This window comes from Euleptes europaea, chromosome 1 (assembly GCF_029931775.1).
Source record: "Euleptes europaea isolate rEulEur1 chromosome 1, rEulEur1.hap1, whole genome shotgun sequence".
NCBI classification, from domain to species: Eukaryota; Metazoa; Chordata; class Lepidosauria; order Squamata; family Sphaerodactylidae; genus Euleptes; species Euleptes europaea.
Window position 1 is genome coordinate 175,688,667 of NC_079312.1, and position 13,189 is coordinate 175,701,855.

The window sequence follows — 13,189 nt, forward strand, 5'->3', positions numbered from 1 at the left end:
ACTTTACATTAAAAAAAAAAAAAAACCCTAAATGGAGATGGTTATGTCTCGTGGGTAACATATTCAACCAATTCACAGTCTTAGTCTGTTTGCAGTAGTCAAAAAGGGCAAGCTACCAGAAAATATTTTTGTTAGTCTTTAAGGTGCTACTGGACTCTTGCCCTTTTTGACATATCCAACCAATGCATAACAGAGATGGTCTAGCTGTCTATTCCCCCCCCCTTTGGACTCGGTTTCCCGTCAGCCCTTGCGGCGGTGCATTGTGGGGGTTGTAGTCCCTCCCCGCCTTCCCCTCTCCTCCTCCTCCTGCATCCCCGGCGCCCGCGAAGATGTCGGAGGTGCGGCTGCCTCCGGTGCGGCCGCTGGACGACTTCTTGCTGGGCTCCTCCCGCCTGGCCGCCCCGGACGTGCGGGACCTGCAGCGCTGGCACAACCGGGTGGTCAACAACCTGCTCTACTACCAGAGCAACTACCTGCTGCTGCTGGGCGCCGGGCTGCTGCTGGGCGGGTGAGCCGGCTGCAGGGCTGGGAGGCGGCAAGCGGGGGGAAGGCACGCAGCAGGAGCCGCGAGAGAGGGCCAGGCCAGCACGCGGGGGGATCCAGGAGGAAGGGGGAGGGGGGGAACGGCAGGTCTTGTGGGGGTCTGTGTTAAGAGCATAAGGGAGCGATGGAGGTATATGAGGATGGCCAAAGTAACGGAGTTCCTACCTGGGAAAGATATGGAAGAATTTAAAGAAACATGGGTGAAGGGCCGTCACGCATTGGGATGAACCGGCAAAAAATGGATTTTACTTTTTTAGTTGAATGGATGAATGAAAACCTTTAATGGCCTAAGTAATATGACAGTTGTTGCAGAAGGGGCATAAAATGTGCAGTCGTTAAGATAAAAACATAGGCCAGTAAATTCCAAAAATAGAAATTACAAACTTGGGGCTTTTTGAACTTTCATCCCATCCACTAGAAAATTGGCAACGTACTATTTTAGCTAATGAGATATAGAAATAAAGGTTAATTTTTTGTGTATTCTGTGATCAATAGTGTAATTTTTAAACTGTTCAGGCACTTCTCCGGAGGTCCGGTGATGGGTCACTTTTTGGGTTGGTCAAAAGGATATTTTGAATTTTTTAATTTTGAACGTATTAAGTAGATTATATAACTGATATTCTTTTGTATTTTTTATTATTGTATTTGTTTGTTTTGTTTTATGTTTGTTGTAAAAATAAAAAAATTATATATATATATATATATATATATAGAGAGAGAGAGAGAGAGAGAGAGAGAGAGAGAGAGAGAGAGAACGAACGAACGAACACATAAGGAAGGCCCTGCTGGATCAGACCAAGGCCCATCAAGTCCACCAGTCTGTTCACACAGTGGGCAACTAGGTGCCTCCAGGAAGCCCACAAGTAAGACGACTGCAGCAACATTATCCTGCCTGCGTTCCACTGCACCTCATATAATAGGCATGCTCCTCTGATCCCCGAGTGGATGGGTATGCATCATGACCAGTATCCATTTGGACTAGTAGCCATGGATAGCCCTCTCCTCCATAAGAACATAAGGAAGGCCCTGCTGGATCAGACCCAGGCCCATCTGGTCCAGCAGTCTGTTCACATGGTGGCCAACCAGGGGCCTCTAGGAAGCCCACAAGCAAGACGGCTGCAGCAGCATTGTCCTGCCTCTGTTCCACAGCACCTTATATAATAGGCACATATAATAGAATAGGCACGCTCCTCAGTTACTGGAGAGAATAGGCATGCATCATGACTAGTATCCATTTGGACTAGTAACCATGGATAGCCCCACCCTCAATAAGAACAGCCCTGCTGGATCAGACCAAGGCCCATCCAGTCCATCAGTCTGTTCCCACAGTGGCCAACCAGGGTGCCTCCAGGAAGCCCACAAACAAGGCAACTGCAACAGCATTGTCCTGCCTGTGTTCCACAGCACCTCATATAATAAGCATGCTACTCTGATCCCAGAGAGAATAGGTAAGCATCATGACCAGTATCCATTTGGACGAGTAGCCATGGATAACCCCATCCGCCATAAGAACATAAGAAAGGCCCTGCTGGATCAGACCAAGTCCCATCAAGTCCAGCAGTCTGTTCCCACAGGGGCCTACCAGGTGCCTCTAGGAAGCCCACAAGCAAGACGACTGCAGCAGCATTATCCTCCTGCCTGCGTTCCACAGCACCTAATGTAATAGGCATGCTCCTCTGATCCTGGAGAGAATAGGTATGCATCAGGTGTTAACATTTTTTGATCGGATTTCTTCATAGCAGGAGCAACGGAAGGGCACATGTGAAGTAGTTTCAATACAGCCCTTCCCACAAGGGCAGTTCCTTGCTGAGGGGGGTAGATTTTGAAATCTCTCGTACAGAATTGAAGAAACAAGATCTGTTGTCCTCCAGTCTAAACTGAGGAATGATTCCTGGGTTGGTCCCCTCTTGCCCGTCTCCTGCAGATACTTCCGTCTCCTCCTGACCCTGCTGAGCTGTGCGCTGGTCACTCTGATCTTCTTGGGCTTTGTCTGGGCTGCGGAGAACAAGGCCCCTGTGCGGCGCTTCCGGCGGAATTATCCCGGCTCCTGCATCCTCGCCGTCCTGGGCTCTGCATACTTCCTGGTGTCTCTCTTTGACGGTTCTGCTGTCTTCCTGGTTTTCGTTGCTCTGCCCATAGCGTGTGAGTCCCAGACTGGGAGCAGGTGGAAAAGAGGGGAGGGGGCTATGCTGGTGCGGACCGCTCATTGTGTCTGTGTTAAGTGCCGTCAAGTCGCTTCCGACTCATGGCGACCCTATGAATCATAGTCCTCCAAAATGTTCTATCTTTGACAGCCTTGCTCATATCTTGCAAATTGAAGGCTGTGGCTTCCTTTATTGAGTCAATCCATCTCTTGTTGGGTCTTCCTCTTTTCCTGCTGCCCTCAACCTTTCCTAGCATGACTGTCTTTTCCAGTGACTCTTGTCATCTCATGACGTGACCAAAATACGATAGCCTCAGTTTAGTCATTTTAGCTTCACCGCTCATTACAAGTTGGGAAATTCCTGGAGATTTGGGGCATGCATCCTGAGGAGGGTGGGGTTTCAAGAGTTAAAGGACCTTGGCGGGGTATAATGCCGTAGAGCTAGGATTGCCAGCTCCGAGTTGGGAAACACCTGGAGATTTTGGGGGGTGGAGCCTGAGGAAGGGGGTTGGGGGAGGGGAGGGACTTTGATAGGGTATAATGCCATAGAGTCCAACTGATCTCTGCCGCCTGAAGATCAGTTGTAAACGCGGGAGATCTCCAGCCACCTCCTGGAGGTTGGAAATCAGCACAGGAGCGAATGAATATAACAAAGTGCAAATATTTATATAAATTGCTACAACATATAACATAGTCACAACTATATACTTATTGAACAAATTCTAAATTATCTATCCTACTATGTATGATATGTATGTATACATACATGTATATTACAATAATCAAGTTGGAACAAACCAGACTTGAAAATTCAAAGTATAGGTATAGTCCTTAGGTTATATTCACAAGGAAGTCTTTGGTTCTTCTTCAAGCTTTAAATGGTGTTACTGACATTGCCATGAGATGATGCCGAAAATTGAAGAAGGGATACAGCCATTTCAAATTCTTTGGCTTTACATTTCTTCATTAGTCCCTCAAAAATCAGTCATCATGTAATATCTCCAGCTTACATATTGCATGTTTGCTAAAAATTCAAGCTGGATAAATTTTAACCAGTTCCCACGTAGGGTAACACAACTCACAGTTGTTTGTTCAATAAGTATATAGTTGTGACTCTGTTATATGTTGTAGCAATTTATATAAATATTTGCACTTTGTTATAGTCATTCACTCCTGTGCTGATTTCCAAACCTTTCAGGTATACGCACAGTGGTGTCGTTTTTCTTTCCACCACCTAGAAAGAAAAGTTTTCCACCCTCCAATGGAACCATTTCCCCCCAAGGGAACTAATCTCTGTAGTCTAGAGCAAAGCTTCTTAAACTGTGGGTCTGAATGTGGGGGTCTGAATGTAACTGAATGTGGGGGTCGCGAAAAATTTGGCAACAGTAGAAGGTTTCTCAGTGGGCAATACTGACCTTGATGGACGGATGGTAGCATAAACATCTGTTCTTCTGCCCCCACCCTCCAGTAGAAGGAAACTGTAGCAGGATGACAGAAGACGTGTCCAGAGGAGGGCAACAAAGATGGTGAGGGGTCTGGAGACCAAGTCCTATGAGGAAAGGTTGAAGGAGCTGGGTATGTTTAGTGTGGAGTGGAGAAGACTGAGAGGGGACATGATAACCATCTTCAAGTCCTTGAAAGGCTGTCATACAGAGGAGGTGCCGAGTTGTTTTCTGTTGCCCCAGAAGGTTGGACCAGAACCAATGGGTTAAAATTAAATCAGAAGAGTTTCCATCTAGACATTAGGAAGAATTTTCTAACAGTTAGAGCGGTTCCTCAGTGGAATAGGCTTCCTTGGGAGGTGGTAAGCTCTCCTTCCCTGGAGGTTTTTAAGCAGAGACTAGATGGCCATCTGTCAGCAATGCTGATTCTATGAACTTAGGCAGTTCATGAGAGGGATGGCATCTTGGCCATCTTCTGGGCACTGGGGTGTGTGTGGGGGAGGTAGCTGTGATTTTCCTGCATTGTGCAGGGAGTTGGACTAGATGACCCTGATGGTACCTTCCAACTCTATGATTCTAAGACTGTTTTCTACGAGTATCTCTAAACCTCCTTCCCCCCCTTCCCTGCAGTGGCTCTCCTCCATGCTTCCCTGCGTCTCCGCAATCTCAAGAACAAGATCGAGAACAAAATTGAAAGCATCGGCTTGAAGCGGACGCCCATGGGCCTGCTCCTGGAAGCCCTCGGCCAAGAACAGGAAGCCGGATCCTAAACGCGGTCGCCCCCATTTTTCCCTTCCTCTGGAAACGTCGCCTTCCTGCCGTTGACTGTCAACGCCCCCCATCCCTTCGCTGTCTGTTCACTTAACCCAATCTATCGGCTTGGCTGTGAGCTTGCGTAAAAGACGCACCGTCCCCTGGGTTCTTGCGAATCGCCAGCGGGGACTCCCAGAGTCAAAAGTGCAGAGGGTGAGACGTAATAAGAGCAAAAGAAGAGGGTGGCATTTCTGTCGGACAGTGAGCGTCGATTCTTGGGACTGTTCCCTGTCTGATGATAGGAAGCGTCTTACGTACACTAGAAGCAGCAAATAAGAATGTTGAAAAGCAAGGCAGTGTTTTTAAAAAGTTGACTAGAAAAGGTTATCCTGTGGGACTCTCGATTTAAAAAAAAAATCATGGATTGGGCAGGGGGTTGGACTAGATGACCCTGGTGGTCCCTTCCAAGTCTATGATTCTATAATTCTAAGACTTGATCCTAGAGCAAAGAGTAGTCGGCTAGTTTAAAAGGCAGCCTAGTTCTTGTTCCAATGAAGGCTGGCCTCAGGAATAATTGTTCCTAGCATTTAGGTAGTCTTTTCGAATGTTCCAAGGTGCTTCACTTGCAGGATCATATTGGAATGCTCCCAGCAACCCTGTAAGGGAGGACAGTGGTGGTATTATCCCTGCCATTGGTGGTGCGGGGGTGGGAAAAGGATTTAGGCTTGCCTAAATCCATCTTGTGTTTGTAGCCTAGAGAAGATTTTGTTCATAGTCTAGTTCTCCAACACTATACCTGGTCTTCTGAGAGCCAGCGTGGTGTTATGGTTAAGAGCAGTGGTTTGGAGCAGTGGACTCTAATCTGGAGAACCGGGTTTGATTCCCCACTCCTCCACACGAGCGACGGACACTAATCTGGAGAACCGGATTGGTTTCCCCACTCCTCCATGTGAAGCCAGCTGGGTGACCTTGGGCTAGTCACAGCTCTCTTCGAGCTCTCTCAGTCTCACCTACTTCACAGGGTGTCTGTTGTGGGGAGGGGAAGGGATTGTAAGCCGGTTTGAGTCTTTCTTAAGTGGTAGAGAAAGTCAGCATATAAAAACCAACTCTTCTTCTTCTGTAAAGGTTCTTGCCTCTGTGCTTTATAGACAGGATGTACTGTCAGCAAGATTTCCTAATGGAGGAAAATTAGGTAGGGGAATTTGAAGGAAGGGTTCTTTTAAAAGATGACCAAGCTAAGTGTTCACATGAACGACGAAGACCAGCGGTCTGATGACCCCGTAGGTATCACTCCCTTTATGTTTAAGCATGGAGGTGAAACTCCAAAGTTCAGAAGCTGCATGCCGCCCACACAATCCCAGGTAATTCCCATTTTGTGTACAGTTTTTGGGTGGGGGGGAAACAGAAGACCCCCACCCATTTCCAGCGGCAAAGTCCAGGTCGCTCTTCGTCCCAGCGCATGCCTGTCCAAGCCAGTCCATGTCCAGATGGGTCTTCCGCAAGACTTCCAAGAACGGGACCAACAGGCTGCAGAGGTCTGAGCGGCGTCAAAGACAACAGCTACGGGCAAGGGGCCAGGAAATAAATGAAGATGTTTCCTGGAGAGTTCAAAAGCATTGCCAAAAAAAGATGGGGGCCAACATGTCACACCCGTCCTTATCTATCTATACCGGACTGGTATTTATTTGGTAAGGGAAGGGGGTGAAATTAGTAATAAAACCCTGTGTACTGTTTGTTTGTTTTGCTACAAAAAGTATTACGGCTACGCAAAAGACTTGCTGTGGAATATCCTTTTTGTTTTAGGGGGAATGGGGCTTTTTGTACTGAGGGCTGCCAGGTCCCTCTTTGCCACCGGCGGGAGGTTTCAGGGGCGGAGCCTGAGGTGGGAGGGTTTTGGGGAGGGGAGGGACTTCAATGCCATAGAGTCCAATGGCCAAAGCGGCCATTTTCTCCGGGGGAACTGATCTCTACTGAACGGAGATCCGTTGTAATAGTGGGAGATCTCCAGCCACCACCTGGAGGTTGATCAAATAAACAGTAGTAGGCAAAGGTAAACAAGCAAAGTAGCAAGTGCAAACAATGTATTATCCAAAATTAACAAGATAAACAAGCAACGCTAAGCAACCGAGGTTACAAAGCAAGTAGGTAGAAACAATAACTAATAGTAATACATGTGCAAAAGTTCATATAAAGCATATAGTTGCGTTTCTGGTCAGTTTCATATTCTTCAGACAATGGAGGAGTAGGTGGTGGTAACGCGGCTCCGGAAGTATTCCAGCGCTTTCGCTACACAAGGTAGCTTCATCAGCCACAAGGGCTTAATTGTACAATTCCTAGGACAAATTTAGAGCTCCCAAATGGGCTGCTAGCAGAAAATTCATACGTGGTGCAGACCTTGTGTAGCGAAAGCGCTGGAATACTTCCGGAGCCGCGTTACCACCACCTACTCCTCCATTGTCTGAAGAATATGAAACTGACCAGAAACGCAACTATATGCTTTATATGAACTTTTGCACATGTATTACTATTAGTTATTGTTTCTATCTACTTGCTTTGTAACCTCGGTTGCTTAGCGTTGCTTGTTTATCTTGTTAATTTTGGATAATACATTGTTTGCACTTGCTACTTTGCTTGTTTACCTTTGCCTACTACTGTTTATTTGATCAATACTCATTACAGTAGAGTGAGTCATTTGTATAGATAACCACCTGGAGGTTGGCAACCCTGTTTGTACTTAACGCAGGTTGCATGAATTACTGCCCCTTTAGGCTTAACTTTCTTGCCAGGATTCCAGTCTAAGCCGGTTGGAATCAAGTGTTAGTTATGGCTTATGAAACCAATGGAGTAACTCTACAGAAGATTGCACCGGACACCTCCTTTCCTCTCCCTTGGTGTAAACAGGTATGGAACACCTTTCCCAGCAGTGTCCAAAAGCTACAGAATAAGAACACGAGCCCCGCTGGATCAAACCAAAGGGCCATCAAGGACAAAATCCTGTTTCACATCCCGATCCTCTGGAGGTCCAACCACCGGGCATAGGGAGGCCAAGTCCTTCCCCCAATGTTGCCTCCCATCACTGGTGCTTAGAAGGTTTGCTGCCTCTCAATATGGAGGTTCCCTTGCATCATTACGGCAAGTAATTGATGGATAGGGTTGCCAGCTCTGAGTTGGGAATGACCTGGAGATTTGAGGGGGTGGAGCCTGAGGAGGGCGGAGTTTGGGGAGGGACTTCAATGCCATAGAGTCCAATGGCCAATTGCCTCTGAAACTATCTCCCTGCGGATATTCTGCAGGGCGCCTAGTATCAGTTGTTTCCAGCACTGGGCGTTTTTAAATTTCTCCTTGCCTGGTTTTACCTTTTCAATATTTTTCAGTGTTTTAGCTGATATTTTATTTTTTTTGGTCCCAATCCATGTTTTGTTCAGCATGTCATGCTGCTAGTTGTATTATTCTTAATTTGACCTGGACTCTGCCTTTAGTTTGCAGGAGAGAAACTGCAGAAAGAGATCAATAAGGCGGGCCCTTCCCTTCTTTTGGGGAGGGGGACAAGGCCTCCTCTGAACCCATTTACCCCAATCACCTTGGAGGAGGAAAGGAAGGCCCTGTCTCTTTGCCTGAGACAATTGTGGTTTCTCATATTACGGATTGGGTGTGTGTGGTGTGGATTACCTAAACCCCCCCTGAGTAAATTCATAACAGAGATGAGACGAGGGTTTTTATTGGCAAGATGTAATGCCCTAGATTCAGCCAAGACACAAGGGCGATGCAATAAAATCACTGCAGAAGAACGAAAATGCCCATTTTGTCCGGATCAAATAGTACTCCCTAGCCCATATTGTTTTAGCTTGTCCACAAAATAATATTGCACAAAATAAAGATATCGCTCCCTGGATAAAACCGCTAAAGACGATTTCCGAGAAGGGGATACTGCGTTATCTGCTGTCAAATAGATCGGTCAATTGCGTGAGAGATGTGGCAACTTTTCTCTTTATAGCGTCAAGGAAAAATTAAATTGCAGTTCCCCCTTTTAAAGTGTGAAGTGATTGATGGGTAGCCGGTGGCTGTTAAATCTAGGGAAAGTAAATAACAGAGGTGAAATTTCCAGTTTGTGGAAGTGAGGTTGAGTTTGTGGAACCGAGTGGGCAGTGGCCCGAAAGGTTTGGGAACCACTGGTCTATAGTGTCATTAATTCACTTACCAGAAAGCAAAGCTAATATGAAAAGAGAGACCCTTGCCTTGAATGCACACAGGTCTTTGGTTTGGGGCAAAAACCTAACGTGCGAGATCCTTCAGGCGCAGTTATAAGACAGTAGAGGAAGCACCAGTTATCCCTGCTGCTTTAACAAAAAGAAAGAAAAGCAAAAACACCTTCGATTCACACTACAGCTCATTTTGTCTACAATTTTTACATTAACGCTCATTCTTGCAAATAAAGTCTGGCGCTGTTATCAGGGCGTTTTGGATATACCCCTCGGTGTGTTACATTTCTCAGCTGTTTGGCTTCAGCTTCTTCGCGCCGCCGGCGAGGTCACAAATGGTCTCTCTAACACGCTGCTTCGAAACCCAAGCAGGCATCCGCTGCAGCGTCTGTTCTCAGCAGCAGGACTCACGCTGGTAATATGTGAAGAGATCAGAGCCAACAGCGCTCCTGAGCAGCTACAGAGTGCGCTCGTAAGAACGTAAGAAAAGCCATGCTGGATCAGGCCCAGGCCCATCAAGTCCAGCAGTCTGTTCACACAGTGGCCAACCAGGAGCCTCTAGGAAGCCCACGAGCAAGACGACTGCCTGTGTTTCATAGCACCTAATATAATGGGCATGCTCCTCTGATCCTGGAGAGAATAGGTATGCGTCATGACTAGTATTCATTTTGACTGGTAGCCATAGATAGCCCCATCCTCCATAAGAATACAAGGAAAGCCCTGCTGGATCAGACCAAGGCCCATCAAGTCCAGCAGGCTGATCACACGGGGGCCAACCGGGTGCCTCTAGGAAGCCCCCAAGCAAGTCGGCTGCAGCAGCATTATCTAAGAAGCCAATTTTCTCTCCAGTGGCTAGTCAGCAGGCTCGCTGTGCCAGAGCTCCAACCAGCCCTGCCCACTTTGTAAAAACACTTGGTGGGTGCCAGGAAAGGAGTTGGTGGGCACCCTTGCACCCATGGGCACCCCATTAGGGACCCCCGCTGAGGGTGGGTCATGGAAATCCAGCTTGGTCTGAATGGGGATCTCCAGCAGCAAACCTTTTTAGGTTTTGTTTTTTTTAAATATATATATGCTGACTTTTTCTACCACTTAAGGAAGAATCATACCGGCTGACAATCGCCTTCCCTTCCCCTCCCCACAACAGACACACTGAGAGGCAGGTGGGGCTGAGAGAGCTGTGACTAGCCCAAGGTCACCCAACTGGCTTCGTGTGTAGGAGCGGGGAAACAAATCCAGCTCACCAGGTTCAGTTCACCAGATTAGCCTCCGCCGCTCATGCGGAGTGGGGAATCAAACCCGGTTCTCCAGATCGGAGTCCGCCGCTCCAAACCACCACTCTTAACCGCTACACCACGCTGGAAGTGTACCCAGAGACAAGGAGAATGGAGGAACCCAAGCCCATACTTTAACAGTCCCTGTTGAAGGCCGATACAGTACAAACATCACAGTCTCGTCCACTTTAACAATCTTTATTATAGAAACCCTTTCCCCATATGCACAGTGCTCAGTTTTACATTCAGACCCCCATATACAATCTGTACATAAATGTATACTAAAAAGACACACAAGCCTCTGGTAAGGATCTTGTTTCTTTGCATATGAATGTTGGGGGGGGGGCAGGAGTGTTTCTCCTCTCCTCTTCCTCCCACCTCAGTCTGGTTTTCAAGGGACAAAATGGGGAGGGGCCGTGGCTCAGTGGTAGAGCATCTGCTTGGCATGCAGAAGGTCCCAGGTTCAATCCTCGGCATCTACAGTTAAAGGGACTAGGTAAGTGGTTGATGTGAAAGACCTCTATCTGAGACCCTGGAGAGCCGCTGCTGGTCTGAGTAGACAATACTGACTTGGATGGATCAAGGATCTGATTCAGTATAAGGCAGCTTCATGTGTTCAATGCAGAGTTTAAACTGGGCCCTTTCAGACATGCCGAATAATGCACTTTCAATCCACTTTTGACGCACTTCGCAGCTGGGTTTTTACTATGTGAAACGGCAAAAACCCGGGTGTTATCGCACGAAGGCAAATGGTGCGTCCTCACCACCTGTAAACTAATCCGTTTAGGAAATTCCTCCCCGCGCTTCCCCCGTTGACGCTTTCAACATTGGGTCCAAGACGTAACATTGTCCCTACGCACCGGGTCTTGTATAACGTGTTTTCCGAAGGGGGAGGAGTGGGAAAGCGCCGCGTCATTGAAACATCGTGGTGCTTTCCCGCGCCCCCCTTTTTTTATTCCCCCGCATGAGTGTTAACATTGGAACGTGGTGATGTAGGGCCAAAGAGCCATCGGGCCAAAGAGCCATTGGGCCAAAGTGATTGGCTGGCTACCCTGTGCTTCTTAATTTGAATTATCATCGTACCTTACCTTTTTTTTTTTCATCTTCTTGCGGGATGCGAAGAAAAAGAAATTGACTGTTTGTCCCAGAGGCCCTATATTCTTTTGTCCCAATGTCCCTTCCTCCCAACGCTAATAACCGGGTTAAAAAAAAAAATTGGAAGTGGAAGGAGGTGAAATGGCCGGGAAACACGAACTGGAAAGGGGTGTGTGTGTGGAGTCAGCGAGGGGTAACATGGGAAAACTGAGGGTTGGGATTCGCAGCAAAGCTCTGAACCCTTTGCACCTACGAAGATGTCATGGAGTCAGAGAGAAAAAATAATTCGCGGGAAAAGGGTTTCCGGAAAGTACGCCCTTTTTGCGCGTTGGAAATGGCTCCACAACCAAACCGGGGGGGGGGGGGAAGGTGCGATGAGTCCTGAAAATACGGCTTTTATACAGCCCGGAAAACGTTCTGGACACTTGGTGCGTTAACCCACACGTACACACATTTGCAAACTATCGTTAAAGCGCATCGAAAGTGGAATGGAAGCGCATTATGCGGCATGTGTGAACGGGCCCAGCTTGACTATTCTTTCTTGTGCAATTGTTGAGGGGTGTGTGTGTCAGATTTTATAACTTCACGTTGCTTTTTAAGGAAAAGCTCTTGTAAAATTATGAGGTGGAGGGGAGAGGAGAGAGGCGGGAGGGTTAGGGGAAAACCCAGTCTGGGAAGGGGTGAAGGGTTAAGAACTGTGCTTTCAGAAGCTCAAAGGGCACGCAGGCATGTTGCCGTGTGTAAACACCTGCAGTACTCTGACCCCGCTCGTGCGCAGGCCCCCCGGATCTTGTGCGCGCAGCTGCTTTAAGGGTATGCGCCCCCCTTGTGTGCAAATCCGCCTTCTGCACCTTTGCCCTGATGACCGCCAGCAGTTCCCCGGGAGAGTCGGAAGGAGGGGAGCTGCCCGACATAAATGGGCATTTCAGCGGGCACGGCTCGCCCCGCCACTGCCGGACCATAATTTAACTGAACCACAGCCAAGAACTCTGCACTCAAGATTCGGCCAACAGGGAAAGGTGGGGACTAGGGTTGCCAACTGCAGGTTGGGAAATTCCTGGATATTTGGGGAGAGTGGGGCCTGGGGAGGGAGCTAAGCAGGGTATAATACCATACGGTCCACCCTCCAAAGCTGCCATCTCCTCCAGGAACTGGATTAGGGTTGCCAGGTCCCTCTTCACCACCGGCGGGAGGTTTTTGGGGCGGAGCTTGAGGAGGGCGGGGTTTGGGAGGGGAGGGACTTCAATGCCATAGAGTCCAATGGCCAAAGCAGCCATTTTCTCCAGGGGAACCGATCTCTATCGGCTGGAGATCAGTTATAAAAGCAGGCGATCTCCAGCTACTACCTGGAGGTTGGCAACCCTAAACTGAACTCTTTCGCCAGGAGATCAGCTGTAATTCCGGGAGATCTCCAGGCCCCACCTGGAGGTTAAATAAGAATTACGGGGGGAGTCAGGTAGTAAAGGTGTAGTACTAACAATATATCAACTGGTACCCAACCTCTGATACAAAACTGTATCAAACACTCACAGTAGTGTATTTCTACATGTATCGGTATAAACATAAATTTGTATTCAACACTATGGTTGCAAATCGATATCTATTTTACATTTGTAATACAATTCTTACAAATAAGCACCTTCTAATGCACAGTTAAAGGAAACTCGATTGCTTGAAACTCTTTTATGTGACGCTTCTTCATATACCACAAATAGCAAGTTTATCTCCTTTGTGTGGCCGGTT

General features: G+C 47.7%; 1 protein-coding gene across 1 annotated transcript; it reads left to right on the top strand.

Annotated features, from left to right (window-relative positions):
- The first annotated feature begins 325 nt into the window (after positions 1 to 325).
- Positions 326 to 4,918, top strand: PRAF2 (PRA1 domain family member 2). The gene is made up of 3 exons (XM_056854246.1): positions 326 to 508; positions 2,468 to 2,685; positions 4,759 to 4,918. Exons 1-3 carry the CDS (start codon positions 330 to 332, stop codon positions 4,896 to 4,898), a joined length of 537 nt encoding a protein of 178 aa, XP_056710224.1. The 5' UTR covers positions 326 to 329; the 3' UTR covers positions 4,899 to 4,918.
- Positions 4,919 to 13,189: the final 8,271 nt, after the last annotated feature.